Here is a 27838-nt window from a genome sequence, read left to right on the forward strand (position 1 = left end):
TTTCACAATTCCTTTTCTTTCTTTCTTTCTTTCTTTTCTGACTTATAATTTCTGTCTTACTTCCCATCTCCTTTTAATTATTACTCTTTTTTGCTTTCTTTTTTTTGTTAATCTCTTCATTTCTATTTGTTTTTTCTCTTTTTTATTCACAATTCCCCCCTCTTTAACACTCTCCTCTACTTTCCTAATTCATTTTCTTTATCAGTTTTCTTTATTCCTTTTCTTTACAATCCCGATACCCCCTTCATTCACACTGTTCCAATCTTTCCTTCACTCTGTCTTTCCTCCTCTCCCTCAGCACCCTCCGTTCTGAGAGATGAGCTCTGATCGTCGCTGCCTTTTGCTACGATCATCGCAGCTCAGCTCCAGCCAGGGGGGGGGGGGGAGGGGGGGCGTGTCCTCTGTGCAGCTCCACCCCCAACTTCACCGGCTCCTCCACTGAGCGCGAGAGAGAGAAACAGAGAGGGAGAGAGAGAATCAGAGAGGGAGAGAGGGAGGGGTGAGCGAGAGAGGCACACACTGATGCTCGGAGAATGAAGCGGCAGAGTGTGTGAAAGACGCGAGAGCGTGAGAGAGTCCCTGAGACTGGCCACAACAGAACCTCAACAGGAGAGTGAGGGAGAGGGTCTACCCCCTAGACTAACCCCCCGAGACGGAGACGAATAGAGAACAAGAGCACAGAGCCGACTGAAGAAAGACGACAGACTGCCTCGTCATTAAGAGGATTCAGCGAGGGACTAAGAACAGCCAGCCCGCTGCCAGAAGATTGATCCACGGGCGTCTGAGAACTTCCTTCGGTCTCATTTACCCCCTCCCACACTTCTAAAGCCTCTGGGGTCACAGCCCCCCACGACCTCCAACAAGATGATCAGAGGGGTCCTCCTGCTCCTGTGGCTGACAGGTCAAGGTAAGCTGCTTGGATCTTCTTTTGGACACTTGGCAGTGTCCAGCTTGGCTGTTTGATTGTTTTCGTGTGGTACATCTGTCTCGTCAAACATTAACGTGAACTGAAGAGTGTGTTGGGACGAGTCTTGGACTAAACTTCAGAGATGCTCTTTTTAGGGTTTATTGGATCCAGTTGCCTGATTGAACATCCAGAATGACGTTATTTGCCTGGTGTGTCTCGAGCTGATTCCAATGTTTCTTCTCTCTAAATGAATGCACTTGAGCTTACATTGCATTTGTGAGACACATGTCATGCCATGTCTGGTTCTATTGGGACTGAACTGGATCATCTAAACTGTGGTAGGAACCACTGGCATGATCATGGACTCCTTAGCACATGTGTTTTGCCAGGAACACAATTGCCAGTGCAGGCAATTCTAAGATCAATGAACATGAGGGATCTGTAATCTGGATCTTTTTGGAGATACCTAGCTTGGAGGAGTGAGCTGGTTTACAATACTTCCAATACAATTCTTTGGAAGGTTGTCCTGAGGCATCCGCTTCATACGGCTGAGCGGCCCCCTAAAGTCAGGTTTGGTCAGGTTGTTTCAACTTGTGGAAGTAGGTGGAAGGGGTCCGGCATTCCCTGGCAATTGTTTCCCAGTCAATTCCCTCTTTTTCCAGTGTCCATTGACCAAGGTAACAAGTGAGGAAGCCTCTCCATGATGTCGAGCAGCCCCCCAAGGTCAGGTTTTGTCAAGTTGTGTCAACTTGTGGAAGTAGGTGGAATGGGTCCGGCATTCCTAGGCAACTGTTTCCCAGTAAAATCCCTCTTTTCCAGTCGCCAGAGACCTGGGAAACATGTGTGGAAGCCTCTTCATGACTTTGAGCAGCCCCCCAGGGTCAGGTTTTGTCAAGTTGGGTCAACTTGTGGAAGTAGGTGGAAGGGGTCCGGCATTCCCAGGCAATTGTTTCCCAGCCAGTTTGCTCTTTTTTCCAGTGGTCAGTCACCCAGTATAGGAGTCTCTGCTAATCCCAAAGTGTGCCAGGGTCAGAGATCAAGAGTGACCCCGCGGTTTCTATTCAGAGCATGACCCCCTCTTGCGCTGGGCAAGCAGCACAACTGGACTCTTTCAGAGTCTGTATGTGTGTGTGTTTGGGAGAATGTGTGTTGTGTGTGTGTGTGCAGGCTGTCCACTTCAAATCCGGTATTAACAAAGAGCCAAGTCGAGCCTTGTCTGCTCCGAAGGCGCATAGCTGTAGAGCTTTGACAGTTGGAGAGTGGGAGTGGGGAGTGGTGGGGGGGTGATCCTTCCCCGGCATGTCTTCAAAATCTCGCTTGCTCATGCTCTCTCGTGCTCTTATTCTCTCTCTCTCTTACTCTCTCTCTCTCTTTTTCTCTGCTTGTTCCCTGACTTATTTTCTCTCCTCTCTCCCTTTCGCTTGCAAGGTCGCTCGCTCTCTGTCTCTCGCCGCTCTGAGCTTGCTCCCGAGAAATTGCGATTACCATACAGCACACACAATCCCCAGAGCCGGGTACAGACGCCTGTGTGAATGTAATGATTGGGATCATCATCAAAAGTTTTCTTTCCGTTCGCATGCACTCATTATTTCACCGCTATTTCTGCTACTTTGCTAATATGGAGCATCGCTAGACAATAAAACCTTTGTGTTCATTCAACAACAAACAGTTGCACGAGATTTGCATTCACAGACTCGTGCTAATTCAAAATTGACTCAGATCTGCTTTCGCAAACTTTGTGTTCATTACAAATGAAGTAAAAGGCAGGTAGTAGATCATGTCTTCAGGGGCTGGCACTTTTTCTCTGATCCAGATTAATGTCAGTGTACATGCTGTCATGTTTTTTTGTTCTCTCACACTAATTTTCTAGTCTATTTTTAGGTTATTTGTTTGCGCAGCACAGATTGAAGAGACTGGAAAGAAATAGAGAAGAGCTAGAGACGATCTATCTTGATTATCTTCGCAGGGACAAACAGCAAAGGCTGACTAAACTGACCTTTAAATTGCGTAAATATTGAGAGACGGTCTGAAGAAATGCAGCAAAATTACTTTAAATAAAAGTTCATTATGTTCAATTTAGGTCAAAATTAGGAACTTATTGAGAAGAGATACTGATAAGAGCTAGAGAAGATCTATCTTGATTATTTTTGCAGGGAAAAATAGCAAAAGCTGACTAAACTGACCTTTAGATTACGTAAACATTTAGTGACGGTCTGAAGAACCGAAGCAAAATAGCTTGGAACAAATTTGCATTATGTTTAATTGAGGTAAAAATTTGTAACATACTGGGAAGAAATACAGAAAAAGCATGAGCTACCTTTACTATAGTTATTATAGTTGCAGAAATAAACAGCAAGCTGACTAATTTATATATTGTACATTTATTGAACATTTACTGACATAGTGCAGAATTGAATTGTGCCAAATTCTCTTCAATATTAAAAAAAAAAAAAAAATATATATATATATATATATATATATTTTTTTTTTTTACTATTAGTGGAGCATTTATACATACTGTGGCTAATACTATTATTTAAACCCATTAACGTCCTCACAGGGAAAAAAGCTATATTTTTCTTATAGATTTCTATCATTTTAAAGACCCTATTTTTTAAATATATTTTTTGGTATGTATGGCACCGGACTAGTCATCATTGGCAGTAAATTAATAATCCTCAAAATCTCATAATTCCCTTACCTATTGACTGTTGAACTTTAAGACATTTTTGAATCAAGGGAATGATAATGATCTATTTATTGATTCAGTAAATAAGGAAGGTATATTCAAGTCAAATGATGCACCATCATTATTAGATCTTTTCCCTTGAGAAGGTCATTTTATTTACTTTACACAAGCAAAACTATTTAAAAATATGCCTAATATTAATGTCTTAATATCTTCTTATAGGTATACTACTGTATATCACTTATATCAATTTAGGACTCATTCATTCATTCATTCATTCATTCTCTTACTTGCCTGCCTACTGTTTTGCAGTGAGCGTATACAGACATTCAATTCAATATACATTAATGACCAGGTGCTCGAACCTTGCAGGTTCCCACTGGCTGCTCCAGCTCTCAGGGAGCGCTCCCTGGGAATGGCTCTGAGAGTGTTATTGTGGTAATTTAGGGAAAGAGCAGCCCAGGCAGGTAAACACCAGATAACAACCTGAATCTGCATTGCCAGGCGGTCCCATAAGGCGCTGTTCCCTCGCAGCTAAATTGTGTTCTACAAATTATTGCACTGTTTATGGAGGCAGACGGCATCAGCCGAAAGAAAGGCAGAGAAAGGCAGCCAAAGCTTTTGTGTGGAGCGATGGGAGAAAGCAAGGCTAGAGAGAGAGAGAGAGAGAGAGGGAGGGAGAGAGAGAGGGAGGGAGAAAGTCAGATAGCTCCTGCCGGAGCCCAGAAAAGTCAGTATTGAGTTTTTGTCAAGTGCTGAGGGTATATATAGGGCACCTACCCTCACAGTCACACAAACATCCCTACATCCCTGCCCACTACACATACACACACACACATACCCACAGACACACACCTGGTCTGAAGAGTGACTGATGGTACACAGCAGGCCGTGAGATTGCCGGGGTAAGAAACAGGAGGAACAGGGTACTGAGGCACTGCTAGCAAAGCCGTCTGTCCAAGTTCTCTGTCCATCCCTACCTGTTTTATTTCTTTCTGTCTCACTTCGCTTCTCTTTCTCTCTCTCTCTTGGCCGTTCCTCCTCTGCAAGCAAATTGGATTTGTTTCTCATAATCCAATCCATTAAGATGACTGTCCACACTCTTATTTGCAGTGTGGACAGTCATCAGATCAGATTTGCCTGTCCATACATCACAACACATATTCAGTATTCTGTAACTAACCTCTGGCACTCTCCTTGGGTTATGTTCAGACCGCCAGCCCAAATCTGATTTTTTTGGCATGACTAGATTGTATTTAGATTGTTTTTTTTAACAGTGTGGACAGTCATAAATCACTTCTTTTTTTTTTTGCAAATCAGATCCAAACCACATTTGGAAGTTATTTGAAATGCGATTGGTTTGGATGCTCTGGGTGTTCAAATCAGTGTTCAACTTTTGCATCAATCACAACATGACAAAGTCTTAGAAATGTGTAGGTCCAATCTGTAAACTGGTAAATTGGATTTGTTTCTCAAATCCGATGTGTTAAGTTGACTGTCCACAGTAAAATTTGTGATATAAGAGATTTGTGATAAAAGTTTAGCATCAGTAACTTCTTGAGCTGTGTTTAGGCTGCCAGTCCAAATCTGTTTTTTGCACATCTAGATTGTTTCCATATTAATTACTTTTTGATAGTCTGAACAGCCAGAAACCACAAGATATCTCTCTTCTTTTTTTTTTTTTTGCTAATCAGATCCAAACCACAATTGAAGGTGATTTGAAATGCGAATACAATCCGATTTGTACAGATGTGTTTCAGAGTCTGAATGCTCTTCTTATCAGTGGATGCACTTTTGTCACTCTAGATATGATAAGCTCATTATATATTTGTTGCTTTGTGAGTGATACAAAAGTTAAACACATTAAAATCGAATTTGAGCATCCAGAGCGTCCAGACTACTCTAAGAGGCACAAATCTGATGGAAGTCAGGTTTTAACCACCTCCAAATGTAATGGCAAGCGTGTTCTGGCTGTCCAGACTATCAGAAATCAATCTGGATGCAATCTAGATAAGCAATCTCAACATAGACTTTTCTCTCCCCCTCTCTATTTCTCTACTTCTTCCTTTTTGACCTACAGTATCTGTTCAGCTCCCTAGTTTTTGTGTAGCTGTCAGTTTGCTTCTCCTTCCGACGGCTCTTTCGTAATTCAGCCCTCACATTCGGAACAGCGTAAACCCGCACTTAGTAATCTGCGGACGTTCAGCTGACATAGTGAAAAGAGTTCTTGACCTCTGCTTTATATATATGTGTGTTTGTGTGTGTGTGTGTGTGTGCGCACTGTGTACTGCATGCACAGCACACTTGCATGAGCTCCAGCTCTTTCTCTCGCGCTGCTCTCGCGCACCCGTACCTGTTCTCTTGCTCTTGGCAGACAGTGCTGACAGGAGCGAATCCAGTATCCACTGGGGGCAGTGCTGCACAGAACTCCTCATGCTTTTTCTCTCTCTCTGCCTTTCTCTCTCTTTCTCTCGGTTCTGTTTCGTCACTTTCTCTTCTGTCTTTCTCTCCATTTCCTATCTGTTGCTCTCTCTCTCTCTTGCTCTCACAATCTTCTCCTCTATCCCTTCCCACCGCTAAGCCCCAGTCTGAATGCTCCGCAGCCTGGTAATTAAAATGTCACTTTTGGCTGTTTGGGATTTTCTCGGAGAATCTCGGCTGCATTGTACAAACACAGAAAGCGAGCGTCTTAATATCGCCGGTCTGCCTCGGATCGCTCGGCGATCGCTCCCTCATCCTGTTGTTGTCACTACTTGAGTAAATAATCATTTGCAACTTCCAAAGGCTTTTCAGAAAAAGGACACGAATTGTGACACATCATAATCCAATTCTGCTCAGCAGCATTGGGTTTGTGGATCTCAGTCATTTGCGAGAATGTTGATTCATTATAGTCCAGTATTGCTGATTAATTTCATACCCACATCCTGTGCCGTCTGGATGCTCGCAGAGGCGCATTAATGCACGCAAAAATAAAATGCATCTAGATGCGTGCAAAGGTTCCCTTGATCTATTATTTATCTGCGCCCTGTGATTCCCCTCAGTTGCCAGTTGGAATACAGTTGTTTCGGCTTTTGGGAGGGTGTTGGCTGTATGATTAATTGAGCTTATATCATTATCGTGATACGAGCCTTGCAAATTCCTTGAGACACACTGTAGGATCATGTGACATGTGACTAGGCTGGAGGCAGAGTGAGGTAAGTAGAGGTAGAGGGAGGTATAGTGAGGTAGATTGAGGTACAGAGAGGTAGTCCTTAATGCTGCAGAATGTGCTCACATGACAGGGACATAACTAGGCTGGAAGCAGAGTGAGGTAGGGTGAGGTAAAAAGAAAAAGAGTGAGGCAGCACAGGATAGAGTGAGATAAAGAGAAGTAAAAGAGTGAGGTAGAGTGACACGGGGCAATGTAGAGTGAGGTACAGTGAGGTAGAGGTCCACAGTAAACTTACTGATCTTTGGGAAAAATAGGTGACATAAAAAATAGGCATTTTTGAGGAGATTAAACTAATTTAGTATCGTAATTTATAGGGTTACGCCTACTTTTTTTTACCAGCTTTGCTTACGGCTACACCTTACCTCCTAAAGATTTTGTACTGCCTCACTTTTTGCATTTGCAACCCCCACCTCACACAGCCTGACCTCACCATATTAAAAAAAAAAAAAACAGCACAAACACACAAAAGTGATGACCTGCTCCTTCCAGGTTTGTGTCCTACGGAATGGAGAGTGGGCCTCCATAAACTAATTTCCTACCACCCTTTTTTTGTGTCACCCTAGATTACATCTAATCCCATCCCCAGTCTTTTCTATCCCTGCACGGTGGATTAATCGTCAGAGGCTTCTCCCGAAAGAAGGGTGGTCCTTGGTGATGAATTCTGCCTCCCACCCCCTTCCCTGAGCATTATTCCTGGGAATCTTCTTTTCCAGAAACGTTAAGACCGTGCACGAAAGCGTCATATGCTGAAAGCTAGGTTTCATGTTTTTTTTTTCTTTCTTCAGAGCTTATTTTTAACTTGGAGTGGGCTGTCTTGACGGAAAGAAAAACTGCTTCTCTGCCTAAATGGACGGCAGTCGCCTTGTAATTGAATTGCCAAATAGAGGCGCATAAGAGTGTCATTTTTAATTGTGATCAGTAATCAGCTCTGTTACACCCCCGTGCTTTGCTCATTCCTTTTTCAGCCAGTGCTTTAGAGATATGGTGTGAAGTGTGAAGCTGGCTTTTGCAGTTGTAGATTCAGGTCAGGGGAAGATGTAGGTGCATTTGTTCATCTGAAGTTGGTTCCTGAATCCAATACCCTTTGCCAGAAAGGGCTTGTTAGAAGGTCTTTACTCCTGCCTAAGGTCTTCCTTCTTTCTTTTCCTATAATGCCCTCTCTCTCTCTCTTTCTCTATCTCTCTCTTACTTAATATTCTTCCTACCGCAGCCTTTACAACCCCACCCTCACCCTCACCCACACTATCCCACTGCTGGAACTCCTCCCGCGGAATCTAGGCAGGATTGCAAGGGTAATCTAGATTGGTACGTTCTTCATGAATCAGGCATTATCCTGGATTACACGTCTGCTGGGTGCAATGTTAAGTAATTCAACCAGATGCTGCCGCGGTCACAGGATCACCTGCCCTTCCCTTCCCTTTTCTCCATGGCCTTGACAACTCTGTTGGATTCTTCCTTCTTATCTCTCATTCCTTGATGAAAGATAAAGCAAGGAGAAAGAAGAAGGGGGTGGGTTTCTTTCCACGAATCCTTGCCGGGTGGCAAGAGAGAAAAGGGTTGGGGGGAGGGTTGGGCAAATGTGTGGCTTCCTCAGGACATGGCTGGGATTTCGGGCCAGATTATGGCAGGGATTAATGGCTTCTAAATTGCAGCCTAATGCATGGGAATAAGAGGGCCGGAGAGATGTTTTTCTCTCCGCTTAGTGGGCTAAACTCTTGTTTGTGCCGACAGGCCGAGAATAAAGGGGGGGGAGGTGGCAGGAAATATACTGGGCTGGTAAATAAAATCAAAGGCGTGAGCTCCTCGTTTTTGGGATTGTTTACCAGCTCTATTTTCGTGCCTTGCTTTGCAGCAGAGCAGACCTCTGAATCACAGTTCCTCTGTTCAGAGAGGCTGTTTGGCCCAGCGTGCCAGCCCACGGCTTTATTTAGACTGAAAGTCCACTCTCATAGCAATCTCCCTGAGCGGAGCTGTGTGCAAAATAATCAGTTTGGATATTGTTGTCCGAACAGTCCGCATGTTATTGCAGGGCATAAATCACTTGTAGCTGCATGGCGGATTGGATATAATGTTGTGTGTGTGCTGCGAGGCGATGGGCACGTCGGCCGAGTAAAGCGGCAGTAAATGGGCCGACAGGATTGCTGGTGGAGGCGGCCGAGATGTATTTCACGCGCCAGTACGGCGGGCACTTGAGGAATTGGGTTGCCGATCCGATAAGGGCTGGGGAGTGCTTCGCTGGAAGTTTCTGGGACGGCGCAATATTACACCTGGTCGTCTCACTTTTATACTCACCCACTCACTTCTGAGTACCTTCCAACCTTTGTCCTGTTGAAGCCGTTAGAAGAAGGTGGGGACGTGACCAAGGTGGTGGGCTGTGTCATTGTATTGTGGAGGTTCTAAACCTTTTTGTGTTGTGGTACCCCTTTTTAGGGTCGGATTTCAAATTCCCTACTTCCAGTTCTACCCAAAAAAACACTTGCATTTTTAAAGCTCTGTTCATACAGGGCTACAACAGCCATGGGGAATCTTAATCGAGTTCATTCAAAGAATCAAGGAGAATTTCAAATAGGTCAGATTCAATTTATTTGTGTAAAAGAACAACTTTGAATAATGTCCAGATCTAAAGATGCACGAAAGATGATGGAATGGGCACAAATTCAGCACAAGAAAAACTCTCTCCAGAAATCTTTTTTTCTTTCTTGGCATCTCTATGTGTGACATAATACGAGCCATGTTGCCAGTTGTTACATTATTCCCTGTACTTATTTCAGGACCTCTTTTGGGTCTTTTTTTTGGGTTGTGACCATCAGGTTAGAACTCCTGCTGAATCCCAATGCCAATTAAGACCCGCAACTTATCTCAGCTCAGTTGTAAATATAAATGCTAAATGCTAATCACTGTTTTAACCTGTGCCACTGCTTGCAGGAGTGTCTACCATGTGGTTAATTATATGGGCCTCACTAGCACTATATGAAAATCCTCCGTGTCAAGAAATGGCTCGGCACAGCAGGGCACGAGCCTTGCTGCTCAGATCATCCTCACAAAGAGGACCAGAGGCACCTTAGATCCCTTTATCAAAGCGCCAGAGAGGCAATCACATTATCAGAGGGAAGATTTCCCAGTGTGTGTGTGTGTGTCCGAACCTAGCAGACGCTTGTGCATGTCTTTGAGTGACATGACACGGCCAGCACATATCCGGGGGCTCGCTAGAGCAAGAAGCCCTCACAGTGGGATATGGGGATAATTGTTGAAGAAGAAGCTGCTGCTTGAATTGCTTCATTTGATCTGCCACATTTATCATCCACGTTATATCAGCCAGAGCACATCAAAAAAAGCAAAAGTCTCCATGTGCCAAACTTCAGCCCAAACTTTGACCAGTCAACTGTCTCTCCCACACGGCATGGGGATGCTAGCCAACATGCTAATGGAGGCTGGCGTTAGCCTGCACTCTCTCTAATCAGAACCCAAACATAGCCCCGGCTCTCTCCGCCATGCTAACACATCTAATTAGCCCGGTGAAGGTGGGATTACTGGAAAGACAGAAAAGCAGAGATTCGAGTGCCCTCTCTGTCTCGCTCTCCTGCTCCTTCTCTTTGTTTCTCCTGGCTTGGCGCCACATTTCAGCAGCGTAATTAGAGCGTTTGCTGCAGGAACGCACGCGCAAGCGTTTGACACCAGGAAGGGAAGCTAATGTCAGAGGAAGCGCTGCATTTGGAAGAGCACTCTCAAATCCCGGCGGACCCTGATGGCTCAGTCAGGAGCCCCTGGATCTAGATTATCATGCCTTGTGCTTTTTTGTCCTGGCCTTGTTTAACCAAGGCCAACTTCTGTAGCTGGCCTCGGTGCAGTCTATGAAGGAACACGTAAGGGATCATGTGCTGTTAATTTGTGGTTTCTGAAGTTGGTAACTCTGACACACTTATTTTGAAATTAACCTCTTGTTTTTTTGTTTTTTTTGGGGGGGGTGGTTGTGTAGTCCTAATGAGAGCCAGTTTCATCATAATGTATTTGATGGTCTTTGCGACTGCACTTGAGGACACTTTAAAAGTTTAAAAACTTTTTTTTTTTGATTGACTGGCCATCATTTCTTAAAGTATATTTTTTTCTTTACTTAGTTGAGTAGTTCTTGCCATAATATGGGTTAGAACATTATTCAAATAGAGCTATTCACTGTGTACCGACTCTACCTCTTTACAACTTTACAACTGATGCTCTCAAACACATTTCAATCTCAAACTAAAGACTGCTCTACTGCCTGAGGTGTCCTATGGTGACCTCAGTTTCATCTACAACCTCTCCAGAGCATCCCAGAGCATCTCAATCTCTAAACAGTGCTCCTGTGGAGACGGTTGATGTCAGTAATCAGTGCACCTTATTACCTCTATCTGCGTGTGAATCATTTTATACGTTTGTTGATCTATGTGAAATAAATAGACCTGTCTCTGTAAAAATAAACATGCTAATAAATAAATTTCTATTTGCGTAGCCCGAGCTTCGGCTCAAGTTCAATTTTATGCTGTGGCAGTATTCCATGCCTGTGTGGCAGCGGGGAAAAATGCTAATGTGCTATCGGGGGCGGTTAAATGATTTGCTATCCTTTCAAGCGCTCTGGCAGGGGTTTCAATCTGGCTGGCCTCCCAGGCGAATCGACACTGGTCATTGCTCAGTCCTCAGGGGACATTAGAGCAAATCAGCGAGTCGCACAGGAGCCGCTGGCGTGCCGCTCTTGGGCTTGGCCGGGTCCCAGCTCCTGCTGGCCTGACTTCTGCTGGCCCGACCCAGAGCCACGCTGCCTGCCTGCCTCCCTGCCAGCCTGCCTGCCTGCCACTCTCCTACACTCCTACCTCCACTTAAACTAAATTTATCAGATCCTCCAAATTTCATATCAGATTTTTCATGTTCCTTCATGTTCCTCTGGTGGAGGAATATGGCTGATGGCTTTGGTGCAACTTTATGATTTGAGGCATACATGTGTCTCTAATTACTGTGTAGTTACACATTAATAAACCTTGTAATTACAGTGTTATTACTGGTGAAGTACACATTATTACATATTTATTTAAACTGTACAGGTTAGGTTATTGCATGTGTGACAGCACAACTTTTGACTTATAGTGTGCGTGTGTGTGGGTGTGTGTATTTTCACATGTGTGTATTATAAGTTGTATACTCTAGTATGTAATAAGGGCTTTTTAATTTGAATACCAATACAAATAATCTTTTTTTTTATTATGATTTAATTATGATAAGATGGACAAAATATTCTCCTATATCTAACTGGCCTTTATACACATGTGTAATTAATGTGCATCACACACTTTTGGAGACTGTGTGCACTAGACAAAGGGTAAACTCCACTTCCTGGGTGTGAAGCCCTGCATTTCCTTTACTGAGTGTACGGTAGTAGAGATGGTAGTGGAGATTGTGGAGGGTGGTGGGGGCAGCAGGGCCTGGTGCTAAAGGCTGGTGCTAAAACCTGGCTTGAAGATTGGATTAAGAGCAGAGTGCCCCCTAAAAGAGAGTGCAGTTTATTAGAGCCTTATCTTAAGTGATAATGTTACCATGAAGGGCTGTGTAATGGCAGTAAAGTGGACTGTAGCCATATAAAAGATACAGGGGGCCATGGCAGAGAGGGAGATGATAGGCTCTGAGTGTGTGTTGTCAACACTTAACACATGCGGGGTCGGAGGAGTACAGGAAGAGAGCACTTTTATTGCGCGAGAGAGAGAGCGAGAGCGAGTCTACGAGACAGACTGAGAGAGAGAGAGATAGAGCGAGAGATAAAGTAAAGAACAGTGGAATGGGAATGGAGCTGGTGGAATTGGTTGGAGCTGCTTGGTGCTGGGTTATTGAACTGTTGATGGTGCTGGAGCTTCCTGTTGCAAATGAGCCATCAAGATTCAGCAGTGGGGTTGTTTTATCTTGACCTTGCTGCATTTGAGAAGAGCTGGAATTGAATGTTTGTATGTGATCTGTGGATGTGTTTGAAGGACACTGGTAGATTCAGGAGGCCAGGGGTAGCATTTCTTATGGGGAAGAAATTGTGTACTTGATTGTAAATGATAATGATGTTCCCTACAGGTCATAAAAATGATAATGACAATGTGAATTAATAAGTGCCCATCTCTGGTGGACCTCCTCCCCTTGAAGTGCCTTTAATGCCAGCCATATTTATAAGTGCCCCAGTTGGGCAAGAAATGTGTGTACTGGCAAGAACTTGGCGATATAAAACACATGTATTGCGATACAAGTATAACAATCAAAGATGCATGAGTACTGGTACTGGTGTCAGTTATCAGCCCAATATCATGCCACACCCATGTGTTAGTGGTTGCTCTGGCACAGTGGATAACACCACTGCATGCCAGTGAGCTGCCACATCATGTGGGAGAGTGGGATTCAATTCCCAAGAGGGTAAAAGAGTTAATAAATCCAACACTAAGGATCTACAATCACTGGTACAATAGTCCAAAGTGAAAAAAAAAAAAAAAAAAAAAAAAAACATCCATAGTGTAAGACTAATCTAATTTTTCTATCTAATGTAATTTCGTAAAAATATACTTATTTATAATATGTTTAAATGCTGAAAACTCTAAATGAACAAATTAACTGTTTTATCACACTACTTTACACTTACAGCTAAACTACTGTTACATAATGATCCTGATCCTGCTATTTAATGCTAAGTACACATAGTCATACTCGGTTGTAAAAATTTTGTAATTAGGGATGCCTAAATACACTTGAAGGTAATGCAAAATATGTTGCGACGCCTTAAGAAAGCCAATACACTAACATTGTTTAAATTTGATTTTAGGAAAGCTCTCATAATATATATATATATAAAAAACACACATCCATTGTATTTATAAAATTTGTGTAAAAGTAAAGTTTATCCAATTATTTTTTGTTATTCAATCAGAACAGTGGGTATTTTTTCTTATTTAAACGATGTGGAAAGTCACAATGATCTGTGTGGGATCTAGCCATTCCCCTAGTCCCATTTCCACACTCAGGTTTGCCAGGTATAGAAAACAGCTTGCTGCAGCCATGATAGGAGCGAGCTTGTTATTTGTTGTTTATCGGCTGAACAGGTCATCAATAAGCTTCAGTAAGGTTCACTAACCACTATATATTCACCGATCAGCTACAGATTATGACATGTCATCGCTTGCCACTGTGTGTCAATCTGGCAACCCGTGTGAGCTTTACACCTGGGGAAAACATTTTTTGCTAATTGTTCCTTTAAACTGCGTCTATCCCAACGCAATAAAGCCACACCCCCTCTAGAATGACAGAACAGATGCCCAGATGCCAGGAGACTCAATACAGAGACTGATGTTGATGCTGATGTGAGTTTGTCCAGGAGGTTTTATAGACTCTCTGGGAGCAAAGAGAGTGCAGTGATGAGGGAGACAAAAGGCAGTGAAAAAAGGCAGTTTTCGGCAGGAGGAGAAGCCTCTGAAGAAAAGCACACAGTATCTGAGGGGTTTCGGGTGGAGGGGGGGTAGAAGCAGCGCAGCGGGTTTGAGGTATTTAGGTAAGCCAACAGCTGCGGTTTTTCGGGAAGCCTCAGAGGGATTTTCTTCCCTTCCAAAGGCTATGTTATCTAATTGTTGTCTGATTAAGTACATCAAAACACAATACCTCCTAAGGTAAACAAAGCTATCTCGGCACAAAGCTGGGGGAGAAACTCAAAGGGAGCGGGATTGCTGTGACAAATTAAAGGTATCTGAAAACCGCCACGGTAATCCCCACCACTGATGTTGCACGGTGTGTGTGTGCAAGAGAGAGAGAGAGAGAGAAATCTGTGTGTGTGTGTGTGTGTGTGTGTGTGTATGTATATGTGTGTGTTTGTACCAGCAAATGGGAATGAGATTATGCCACTCATTCTTTGTATGCTAATTTTATTACCACATATTGTTTCGGTATCTGACAAGTAACAGCTTTAGCTTGTGGCTTAAAAGGCCTTTTTCATGGAGCGCTGGCCGTCTTTTATGTTATGACTCCGGCATGCTTTCGCTTTGGGGATTGAGGGAAAGAGGTGAAAAAAAATTAAATAAAGCGACAATTCTGGTTGATATTTTGTGACGGCTGCAGCGGGCTGAAGCACTCGGTCTCGCGTGGCTTGCTTGATGCTCGTGGTGTCGGAGAGGACTAGCAAAGAGCCGCCAAACAAGCGTGGCTGACACTAACACGGGCGCTACTTAAAAATGCAGCCGGGCCGCTCTGTTCTTAAATCACGGCCCTCTGCGACACGAGGCTTTCCGAGGTGTCAGCAGTGCTCAAGCCCGGAGCCCTTAACCCACATTGTGACACGGTAGGGGTCTCTGGACGTCACTGGCGTAAATTATTTAGCCGTTTTAATGTAACAGGCGCTTTTCTTGGGGACTGCGGTCACTGTCTCGCGACCTATCATTTCTTGCTTGAGAAACCTCAATGATTTTATGGAAGCATAGTTGGTGAAAGGGCGTATACCAGCTTTTAGATAGCCCACAATACAGGACGATCTAGGAAGATAGGAATTACTGGTTAGTGGGCATGGGCAATGAGCCAACAACATTTTGAGCTTTGGAGCTTTTTGGGGTAAACCTGGTCTTTGACTGTAGAATCACCCTAAAATCGAAAGGCATTTTGCATTTGTCAAGAAGAGACAATTGTTTCCATGCTTAAGGGCAAAAAATGTCAGGTTATTGATCTTGGACAATGGCAAAGAACCAACAACATTGTGAGGTTATTCGTGTCAAATCTGGTCTTTGACTTTTTTGAAAGGCATTTTGCAATTGTTGGGATGAGTAAATCACTCTTGCACAAAGGCCTGAAAATGCCAGGTTATTGATCCTGGGCATTGAACCCACATTGTGATTAGTAACCCAGTGATCTTACCATTGTGCCTTTCTATACCTTGATTGTCAGTTGTCAGAAAGAGCAAACTGGCCTCAAATCCATCACTGTTTCCTGAAGAGTGAGCAAGGATTTTCTGAGGGAGTGCAGTCAGTGTCTAGCAACCTTTCACTTCTTGCTTGAGAATGTTGAATGAATTTATGCAAGAAAAGTTAGGATAAAAGGGCATATCCCAGCTTTTGACACAGTCTTACACACTGCTTTTGGATAACTTTATGCCACTTCTGCTGCAAAAATTTAAGCAGTTCAGTTTGGTTTGATGGCTTGTGATCATCCATCTTCCTCTTGATTATATTCCAGAGGTTTTTTAATTAGGTAAAATCAAAGAATCTCATAATATTTAAGTGGTCTCTTATTTATTTCTAGAGCTGTATCTGTCAATTCTTGCCATTGTGCTTATGTGTTTCCCTCTTGTCCTGGTTAAGATATTTCCCATCTGACGAGGCTCTTCTTCTGTTCCCCCAAACAAGCTTTTTGGTGTGAAATCTTGGCTCCGACTCAGCGGCCCAAGAACAAGACTGGCGCTTTGTTTGGCCGAGTGAAAGCGCGAGGGCCATCAGCTAATGAGCGGCGGCGTGTTCCGCGACCCCACTGCCATTGTGCGAGGCTTCAAACGAAATATGAAGGAGCGTCCCGAGCACCTTTGCCACCTGTCTGTGCTTTCGTTTGACTGCAGATGCGAAAAAACGGTGGCCCAGGATTAAAGTGTCAGGCACGAAAGTGACTTTCACAGGGCCCTTCTGCCTCTTCTGTTTGAAGGCTGCAAAACAAGCGCGCTTTCATCTTGTAAAGCAGCAACAAAGCCAGCCGTCGCATCAAGTGCGCGAGATGAGAGGCAGAGAGCAGGCATTGTAGGGCCTCCTTCTTTATGCCAGGGCCCTTTTGAGACGTCCTCGCTGGAAATGGCATCTCCTTCATAGTACTTTCCATCACCTTTATGAGCCTCATCTGTCCGCCGCCGCGAGGGTGAGAATGGAAAAATGTGCCCCCATCAAAAGGACGGGCTCCAATTAAAGGGGCAAGCGGCCGGAGTGTGGAGCCGCCAACGAGAGGCACCCTGATGCTCGGGTCTCCGTAATGAGAGGGGACGGGGGAAAGAAACACGGTCAAGGCGAGCCGTTAATTTTTTTTTTTGTCCTCCTTGCCGTGAAGATAATAGCTGTTGGGTAATGTGGATTTGAATTGGTCCATTTCATTAATCCAATTATTCTGGTCATTCTGGTCTGGTCTGTTTGTGGCCAGTTTCTGAGCTTGTTTCTTTCTCTTTTAGACTTCTTTCTACAGTATGCACAGAAATAGGCCTAGTCCCATGTCTCATTTGTAACCCTAACCCTTGTTTTAAGGTATCACTCTTCACCTTAGAAGTGAGTTATAAAGGAAAGTGGTTATAGTCCTCGTAAGTGAGAAATGGGACAACCCTTCAAGAACCTGATATTGATGTTTTGTAGGCAACCCTGCCAGTCTGAGAAGATGTGATGTGATGAGAAGAGGAAGGTAGTCAGAAGTTCAGCAACCTCCTCTAAACTCTGAAATAGAGGAATTTGTTCAATTTGGGGCATCTTATCATTTTGACGCAAGCCCCATTTGAAGTGATTGAAGACCCAAACGTAACTAATTCCTTTATGTTATATGACGTTAGCTGAAGTTACGTGTTTGCTACTTCTTGTTTGAATTGTTCCATGCCACCTTAAATCAGGCAGAGGCCTCAGGTCATGGAATGTGCTGTAACTGCTGCACCATTTAAGGTTTAAGGAATTTTGATAGATAACTACACTGTAGAGAAAAATACTGTAGCATTTAAAACAGATATAAACCGTAAAAAAAATTGTCTAATAATTACATGTAATCTTTCCCTTTCAACAGGTTTTAATAAAAAAAAGTGCCATATACTCCTTACAAAATGGAAAAATTAGTATTTTTACAAGAACTTGTCCTACAATTACACAAAACCTTTCACTTTTAACATATTTTAATTCTTTAAAAAAGCATCATACACTCCTTATAAAACAGAATAATTATTAATTTGACAAGAACTTTCCTATAATTACATGAAATATTTTCCTTTCAACAGATTTTAATTCTTAAAAAAGCATCATACACTCCTAATAAAACAGAAAAAAATAGTAATTTTACAAGAACTTGTCCTATGATTACATGAAATCTTTCACTTTTAACATATTTTAATTCTTAAAAAAGTGTCATACGCTCCTTAGAAAACAGAAAAAAATAATACTTTTACAAGAACTTGTCCTACAATTACATGAAATCTTTAGCTACCAAGACAATCTAGCAGAGATTCTTTGTGCATGGTGTAAACAAAAGGGACACAATGCATTGAAACAACATGGCTATCATTACATTAGTTGCTTGTGCCACCACCTTGCCAGTAATTTCTAATTAGCATATTCTATTTACAGTGTGCCTTTTGAGTCCATGTAGATTTAAAACTTTACCCTACCCCTTTATCCGAGCGAGAATCAGCATAGCCTACCTAAGTGAGAGAGGCAAGGAGGCAAAATGGAATTGGGCCACAGTAGGAACTCTACGTAGGCCTCTGTTCCTTCAGTAGGATCTAGGATTACAGTATATGACGTGTTCAGCACTGGGGCCTAAAAACGGTTACACACCGCGGTAGCAATGAGGCTGTGGCCGCCACCCATGGACCAACTGGGAGGAATGGAGAAATAGATGAAGCTGGGGACAGGAAAAGACAGAGAGAGAGAGAGACAGAGAGAAGAGAAGGAAAGATCGAGGGGGAGAAAGCGTAAGAAAAAGTAAAGTACATGGGGAGCTGTGGCTTGTGGAATTGTTAGCGCTGAATTAATGATGGCACTCGAGCAGTGGTAGGCCCAGTGGAGGCTTGAACCAGATTTCAACCTGAGTGGATTTTAGCCCCTGGAGGTGAGGCGAGCGCAGCAGCAGCACGTCAGCGGCGTGGGCCACCGCCATCACACAGTGGCTCTGAGCAGGGCCACCGGGACTTCCCTCACTGCTACCCACCGTTCCCCGACTCCCAAATTATGTAGGACAGCTATCCATGTAGAGAAAAAGCACTTATTAGCGGGAGTTTGTGTGTGAGTGTGTGTATGTGAATGTGTGTGTATGTTATTTATCTGTGCGAAAGCAGAGCTCAAAACAGTCTCTAATAAATTAGAGCAACAGACCGCTGTGAACAAACAGCCCGGCGAAAAAAAAAAAAAAGAAATCAAGCGAAATTATCAGGGAGGAAGAGATCAAACGAACGGAACGAAGAGGGAGAAAAGGGTTGAGGTGCATGAAAAGATGGTGGGAGGTGTAGCTGTGGTTGTCACAAAGGCAAATTACTCACTTTAAGAGGGGAAAAATGTTTGGATCCCTGCTATTACTTATAATGACAAAGGAAGCAAAGAATGGGCTGTGCAACGTCTCAGGCCACCTAGGGCTGGAACTAAAGATTATGCATAAGATGGTGCATAATTGCATATAAGTACTAGTACTAGTGGCTAGACTATGTTTTATGTTAAGTTGACCCTAGTTACTGGTAAGGCCTGTAAATGTTATTGCTTATACTGTATACATGTAATCAAAATCATACAGGCATATACAGTACACATACTATATAGTGATGTATATTATGTATATACTAAATTTTGTACTTAGAATGAATTGCATATTGAAGATTCAGGAGACAGAAAGGTTATCAAGGTCGCTGCTATATTTGGATAACCTATTCATACATATACAGTATATATGTGTATATTTCATTCCCTGACTTTAATTAATAGAAGGTATGTACACTTTAATTCTAAATGTCAGAGGATCCTGTGAGATGGCCTGTTCGATTTGCACATTGTAGCACGTTGCTATTTTGTGGTTGATAAACTCCCACACTTTGGAGAGCATGAATATTAGGACCAGGATTGGCTACCACTTTAAAATAGCTCTATGTAGAATGTTTTATGATGTTCTAGATCAGTGGTTTCCAAACTTTTTTTCATAATCTTATTTCAATTTTTTCCCATTTTCTCCCCAATTTGCACGGCCAATTACCCAACCCACTTATTAGGACTCCCCCTATCACTAGTAATGCCCCAACACACCTGGAGGGTGAAGACCAACACATGCCTTCTCCGATACATGTGAAGTCAGCCACCGCCTCCCTGCGAGCTGCTGCTGATGTAGCATTGCCGATCAGCATCACAGTGCGCTTAGAGGAAAGCGCAGCGACTTGGTTCTGATACATCAGCTCACAGACGCCCTGTGCTGCAGACATCACCCCTAGGAGTGATGTGGGGAGAGAGTGCCATCTACTCACCTGGAGGGAGCAGGGCCAATTGTGCTCCCTCTGAGTGCTGGCAGCTTGATGGCAAAGCTGCATGAGCGGGGGTTCGAACCTGCGACCTCCCGCTCATAGTGGCAGCGCTTTAGAGTTTCTAACCTTTTTACACTTAACCTACCAAATAACATTTCACGGCACACATAAAATATTACCTGATCATTTGAATCAACTACACAATTCTATATCAAATTGAGTGCTATGCTTGACCTCCCTCTGGAGTTTTTGCACTCTTTTGTCTAAAATGGACCACACTCTGATGTGACTAATTCACTCTCTCACATGACACATCACATGCACGTCCTGCACCTGTCGCATCCAGTATATATACCCAGTATTTGTTCTGGTTCCGTCTGTTGCTCTCTTACCTGTGTTTCTGTTTGCAGTTAAGCCTCTTTATTTTTATCTGCACTTGTCTCATCTCTGCCTGGCCCTGACAGTTAAAATTCCATTCGTCATATTTAACTATTTATCTGTATTAAATAAACTCAATAAACACGCTAGACATGTTTCAGTCAGAGCTGCACTATTATTAACATAACTGACTTCCTAATCCATGCTCTACCAAGACAAGTGGCCGAGTAACTGTATGTATTATGCGAGACGAATCAATAATCTCTACCTTAAGGGAAAAAAAAAAATACAAATGCAGGTTTTAATGAAAACAGAACAGCGGGAGACACAGCAAATGAGGGCAAATCTGAAACTCAAAGTTGATAAACAGTGCTAGACATATAAAGAAAGATAAAAGTTTAGAATTTAAGTAGAAACCAACCTTAAAAAAAAGTCCACGAGATTATTTTATGCCCCAGTCATGTTAAAGTGTCATTAAAAATTAGCAGTTAATGTTTAAGTCAGTATAGGTGTGCAACAAAGCAATTGCAATACAGAGGTGGAAAGCCAGGAAGTTCATATATATCAAAATTATTTTAGTTTTTTTTTTCAACAAAGTGCTTAGAAATGTGCATAAAGCCACCTGAACGCATCTCATTTGGGCATTTTAAACCTTAACAATTGCGCTGCAGAGAAATTAAGGGAGGGGGATCAGAAGTAAGCACCTTTAGAAAGAGGAGATTGAGTGAAATTGACAGAATTGAGGTAAATAAGAAGATAGAAAGAGAGAAAGAGAAAAAGTGAGCTCAGATGTCACATCTGTGCCTTTTGCTTACTGTGACTACCAGCAGGTGTGAGGACAATCGTGTCTAATTGAGTGGGAAAGGTGCTGAGGGCCATATGGAATAAAGATACACCGGCCAGACCTGGCTAGAACTGCCAGAGTGCAGAGAGGTCAGACGGCTAAGCTGTGAACACAGGACAATTAGGCACGAGGAATCGCTCGCTGAGGCGGAGTGGCTGCCGGGGATCTTGGCATGCGTCAGTCTAATTCGCTTTTCTAATAAGCCGCTGTGTGTTACGATGCAGCTGCATGGCCTGCGAGTGAAGCTGTTTTCATTAGGAGGCTCAGGAGAGCGTTTGGAACGGAGTCTAGGGTAAATAGCATCAGCTTTGAAGTCTTTCTAGGTTTGTTTAGATCACTGCTGGTTGGTCCCAGTACTGGGGACCGTGTTCGTTAGCACTGGAGGCATTTTTTAATGGCCTTACTTGCTTCCATGTATTAGAAGGGCTTGAGAAGGTAGGTCTTGTTCTGTCTTACTTACACTTGTCTGACACACTACACTATGTGGCAGTGTTTTGGAGAGGGATTCTAGTCTTAGACTATAGACTAGACTATGAAGTCTTAGACTATAAATGTTCTCTACAATGAAAAGACTCCATTAAAAAGAGTGCCAATGCCGTGTGGTGCAAGACCAGGCTTAATCACAAAAGCTCTCTGGTGCAGATAAACACGAATCTGTTAAGCATGGGGTAGAGGGGTCGCAATAGGGCCACACAGGCAGTATTAAGCTGTGGAGGAACTGTATATTCTGGAATGATGGCGCTCCATCCAAAAGCTTTGGGATCACCCAACTTCCTGATCTTACTAAAGTAGTAAAAAAGAAGTGGGCTGTACGAATGGTCACAAATGAGTTTATTAATGGTTATTAATTAGGTTGTAAATACTTTAAAACCCATTAATAAGCAGTTAAATGTTTATCTATAACAACACATAAATAGAAATGGCAACAGTGAGCTGAAAAAACAAATCAAATTTCGTTCCACACTTATTTAGACTGTCCAAGATCTTACTAAATACTTGATTTATGTGACTAAGCAAACAATGAATCACTCAATGCCTTTTCAATTGATGCATTGTAACTGCTTATCAATGTTTTTAAAAGCATTTACAATCTAATCAATAATAATAATTAATACACTCATTTATAAACCATTTATAAACCCTTTATAAGGCTAGTCTTATTTTAAAGTGCTACCAAAAAGTGTTTCCTGGACAGTAGAGACAGTTTTAGAACAAAAGCAGGTTAAACTTTTAAATTTAAATTCAGTGCCCTGAGTTTCTCCAGAAACACTGAGTTAGCATGTCCTAATCCTAATTCGTTCTTAAAGCATGAAGGCTATGTTTTTTTATATTCCCTCAGCTCTGTCTGCAGCATAAATGCTATGTTACATTAAAATGAAGGAAAGAGTGGGCAGAAGATGGGAAGCGAAAGATGGGAGCAGTGGGAAAAGGGTGTGTGTGTCCATGTGCAAAAAATGTGTACAAGTGTGTGTTTGTAAGGGCTCTTTGTGTGTGTGTGTGTATGAGTGCCAGCACGTGTGCGGGAAAACATGGCAGCACGAAAGGTGCCACAGTGAGTTTGTCACAGCTAGCGTAAACCCGCGGAGCAAGGAAGTGCGGCGGAGAGAGAAAGAGAAGGAGAGAGTGTTTCCTAGGGCTCTGAGATGCTGTCATACTGATTAAGTCACATGGAAGAGGATGGGGAGAGTTGGGAAATCAAATCAGTGTGAGGCCGCGGAGTGTGTGAGAGTGTGAGTGTGTGTGTTTGTGTGTTCGTGGCAGCACATGGAAAGCCGAGCAAAAGAAACAAAGCAAAGAAAGACAGATAAATAAATAAGCAAATACTAAGAACGGAAAAAAGAAGAAAGGCAGCCCAGAGCTCTGCTGATGCAGTGGCGTCGCGACAGACGTGAACTTCCACCCGGCCCTGGAGGGTCTTGACTCACTGGGGGGCTGCCACATGCCAGCACCTCCCCACCTTCGCCTGGCGGCGGAGAACGGACTGCCTGGCTTTTCCTTTTCAAAGTTCAGAAAACGCAGCCTGAGAGGAAGGCTCCTCCACACGTCTCTCTGTCACGGCCAGCGAGAAGATAGCTAATGGTTCTGTGGATCTCCAGAGGCTAGGAAGAAGAGCATGTCCGGTCGGGTCAGGTTAAGGCTGGAACTGAAGGGAACTGAAGGAAAATGCAGGCGAGGGCCTGGTGTAGAGATACAGAATCTGCAATGGCCTTCTTAAAGTGCAGGGTTACGAAAAAATCCTTGTATTAGAGCATGTTCTGCTCTGTCAAAGCTCAGATTTATATAAATATAACTTTTTTTTCAACAGACAATCTGGCAAACAAGTCTTCTGAGATCCTGCAAAACCTCAGGCCACGAACTGCCACCCTCTTGTTGAGAAAGTGGAGCTGGTTTGTGCTCTTTCGCCCTGGTGATTTTCTTAATTGCGGACTGGGTCTGCAGCCTAGCAGATTGTGAAAAATGATGATGTGAAAAAAAAAAGGAAGAAAATGACTCGTGCTTCAGACAAAGCCCGAGTTGAGCCGTTGAGCACGACTCTTTCACAAGAAGTGCAAAGGAACAGAGTGAAATCGGTCCGCGCAGAAATCCGTTAGAGGATGCAGGCAAGCTCGCGCCTTCTCACCCACGATGGCCTCGTCCTCCAAAATACACGGGTCAATAAGCCAATCTTGGCAGCGGGCACTAAGCAATAATAATAGCTAAACGCCTTGACATTTTCCCGGAGAGGTGAGCGAGTTGAATTAAGCGATTTAGCTGGAAACCGGGCTTGTGACTGAGGCGCCGTGCCCTCCAGCTTAGGCTGATAGCCTTCTCTATCAAGTGCTGCCGTTCAAAACGCCAGCCAGCCAAAGATTTGTGAATTGCTTCAGGTGGAGTAGTGGACTACAGAGTGCTCATTGCTCTTAAATGTACTGGCTTTCTGAAGAACAATGGAGCTTTGATAGAAGCCATTCGACACAAAGAGAGGCTTTGAAGGGAGTCGCGCTAGCGTGACTTTGACAGGGAGTTGTATGATCCGGCTTTCGGCGTTATCTAGGCTGCATTTAGTCGGGAACAGACTGATCTTTGGTCTGTACATGAATTTTAATGCACCTAACTAGAGGCCATTACGGTTGAATCTCTATCAAGGGATCGACAAACACATGCTCAGTGGCAGTGTTGTGCCGGTCCACACTAAAAATGAACACATTTAAAGTTCTTAGTTAATGTTTAAACATTTTTAACCAAGGGTTGTTCGTGAAGTTCGTGAAACCTCCTTCTATCCATCCATCACCAGCTCATCAAATCATTGCAACTCACAAACTAAATGAGTTATTGTAAATGCAGTACACCACTGAACAAGCAAGGACATCATTTACGTTTACATTATTAAACAACATAAACAAAACTATGATCAAGTTAAAAATGTATTTTACAATAGTTTTATAAACTTAATTTGATGAATGATGACTTTTTGGACCTTACTAAAAGTTAGTAGATAACTGACAGTTTTTACAAAATGCTGTAAGCATTCAGACCAGGTGGGCATCATGTGTTGTCCACACTTATGTGTTTACACAAATGCTCATGAGCGTACTTATCTAATGCTAGCACCCAACATGGCTGTGTTTATGGAGTCGTCATGTGCTGCTTTACATTTAACATTAATAAACTGATATGGTATGTTCAGCACAAATTTTTTCCACAAATTACCTTCAATGACCTTATGCACAAAGACCAATGACTTATGATGAGTGCCTGACTTTCAAAACTCCCAGATAGTATAAAGAATTAGGCTGAGTTTGATTGGCTCAAGCAGAATTGGGCGGAATGTGGCCAACTACAGAGTTAACAAAAGTGGTGTAGTCCAATTTCAACAGTACATTATACTCAGCAAGCAGGGTGTTGACAAATGTGAGTCCAAATGTGAGCCAATGATTCGGGCTAGAATCAGGCCTAGATGCAACTCAGGTAGGGTGTGTGGTATCCGGCCCCAAAATGTGATTTTTGCTATCTGTTGTGAAAATAGCTTCACGTTTATCTTGTTTTGCCTTTTGTCTTTTTTTGTTTTTCATGGTATGACAACTTTAAAAAACAAGCAGCTGTGGTAAATATCCTAGAACAACTTTGTTGTTGAGTTCTGACATGCTGTTCGCTGCTGTTCGTTGAAACCGACAGTATGCTACTTTGGAAAGAATGCTGGAAGAGAGACGGGAGTGGTGGAGGGTAAAAAAATCAATAAGGAATGTTTTCCTCACCTCAGCTCAGGCTGACTCCACAGAGGACAGTGATTACTAAACCGAAAACGGCCTCTTTGGGGTTTCTGGACTTCAAAGCTGTATAAGCCGCGCTCACAAACAAGGAGGCAAAAAGCAAGGAAAGTAGAAAATGTGTGTTTGCAATGTGAATGAACGATTTGATTTGATCAGTTTTAAGTGAATCCAGACCGACCCTTTGAGACTCAGCTGGGCTCGGCCGGGCTGAACGGGTGGGTGCTCCTTTAGGGACGGAGTCCTGTCAGATGGCAAAAGTGCTGGTGTGAAAATGCCAGTGCCGGGGTCCACCACACGTCTCAGTCCTTCTAAAGCCCTCTTCTTGACGAGTGCCTCTGCGATCCCCCTGCCCATCCACTGAAGTGTCGGGGATGGAAATGAGCTTGGCACTGCCTTGTCGCCCGCAGCATATGTCAAACCCGCAACCCTGGCTGGGGTCAGGGGCCAGGGCCCAGCGTCCAAGCCAGCCAGGGCTCTGAGCAACCCTGCCATTGGCGCTTCCGCAGTGGAGAGACAGTAGGTCGAAAAATGGCAAAGAAGCTGGTGGTGTCCAAGTGTGTTTGTGTGTTTCTGTGGTTGCCTGTCTGTGGGGTGCCAACAGTCTTCACTACTCAGTGGGGAGACATTGGCACATTTGGGTTTTTGTGTTTTTGACACTGTGGAATAAAGAAGGTTAATTACCAACATAATGTTGACTCCTGCCATTAGATCTTGCTCAAATGCATTCAGTACTTGCCAGTATTGGCAAGGTCACTCAACGTCACTCAATCAATCACAAGATAACACCTCACAGCATTTCCCTGTGGTAATATATATGTAATTACCATTAATAGGTATAAGTTCTTCATGAGGCATTCCTTAGTATTTAAAAAAGAAATATGGGTATATGAGTAGTAAACCAGTAAAGTCGATCTGGGCAAATGGTACAAACAGTTGCATAACATGTGTAGGAGTAGGGTCCTCATAGGTCAAAGCATTAGCTAATTAATGTGGTATCAACAACATCAATAAAAAAAAAAATTAATCAAATCGTCAGAAATTTGCATTGATTCATTCTGCAGATATCTATTAAGCTACCCCACTTCCCGAGTCCATATGTCCTTGTTGGCAAGAGGCCACACAAATAAATGAGTGCAAAACGTAAGTAGGACGTTTGGGTTGGTTTACTTCCATTTGATTATGTATGCGAGTGTACTATATATCCACTTGCGCAAATAGCTATCTGTTATTCTCTTTGAAACCCAAACAGCAAGAGGGCGAATCTACAGTAACCCCGAGAGAAAGACCCCGCATGAGCAATTCACTGTCTGAACACAGACTGCATGCAGACTCTTTGAATTGCATGAAATGTCCATTGCTTTCAAATCTCCATTAAGTTCAGTTTCTACAAGCAGTGTCAGATAAAATAAACAGTAATGCAGTCTGAACTTCAAATGTGAGTGCTCTACATAATGCCTGGCCCTGCAGTTTAAGCCCAATGATAAGAGTTCGCAACAGAAGCTCTGAAAGCATTTGCCAGTTGGGGGCATCTGTATCGATCGCGCTTTTGTGGCACCACATGGTATTAATAGAAATGCATGTGTGTAGGAGGCTGAAGCTGATGTTTACAGCAGATCATGGAAATAAAACATGCACATAGATCCAATAATATCGTGCTGTCAGTCAAGAGGATTGAGCCGATTACTTGACTTGAGGGAAGAAGCACTGGATTCTATGGTCTTTCTTGGGTTTTTTACTGTATATACAGCTCTGAGTGTCTTTGATTTTACCAAATTGAAAACCTCTGGAATATAATCAAGAGGAAGATGGATGATCACAAGCCATCAAACCAAGCTGAACTGCTTGAATTTTTGCACCAGGAGTGACAAAAAGTTATCTAAAAGCAGTGTGTAAGGCTGGTGGAGGAGAATATGATGCCAAGATGCATGAAAACTGTGATTAAAAACCAGGGTTATTCCACCAATTATTGATTTCTGAATGTATAAAACTGTATAAACATGAACTTGTTATCTTTGCATTATTTGAGGTCTGAAAGCTCTGCATCTTTTTTTTCAGCTCTTTTTTTGCAAATAAATGCTCTAAATGACAATATTTTAATGTGGAATTTGGTAAAAATGTTGTCCGTAGTTTATAGAATAACCCTTTTCTTTTTTTTTTCTTTTTTTTTGTATAAGTTGTGAGGTGTTATCATGGGAGTGAGGTTAAACATTAGCCTATGTGCTCATATCAAGGCGATATGAATTTACAAGTTCGAGTGAAGCTTAAGAGTGGATCTTAGTGAGCGTTCTTTAATCCACACGGTCATGTATGGACTTATTTATAGTAGAGCCGGGTAGTTAACTGAAAATGAATCAAAGGTGATAT

General features: G+C 42.9%; 1 protein-coding gene across 5 annotated transcripts in view; it reads left to right on the plus strand.

The window, feature by feature from the left end:
• The first annotated feature begins 458 nt into the window (after positions 1-458).
• kirrel3b (kirre like nephrin family adhesion molecule 3b) overlaps positions 459-27838 on the plus strand; it is a 385143-nt gene continuing 357763 nt past the window's right edge. For all 5 annotated transcript variants that reach the window (XM_022667734.2, XM_022667736.2, XM_049483738.1 and 2 more), the window contains exon 1: positions 459-907. In XM_022667734.2, the coding sequence (XP_022523455.1) occupies positions 865-907 (43 nt within the window). In that variant the 5' untranslated portion in view covers positions 459-864. The remainder of the gene's footprint in view (positions 908-27838) is intronic.

This window comes from Astyanax mexicanus, chromosome 9, assembly GCF_023375975.1.
Source record: "Astyanax mexicanus isolate ESR-SI-001 chromosome 9, AstMex3_surface, whole genome shotgun sequence".
Taxonomy (NCBI): domain Eukaryota; kingdom Metazoa; phylum Chordata; class Actinopteri; order Characiformes; family Acestrorhamphidae; genus Astyanax; species Astyanax mexicanus.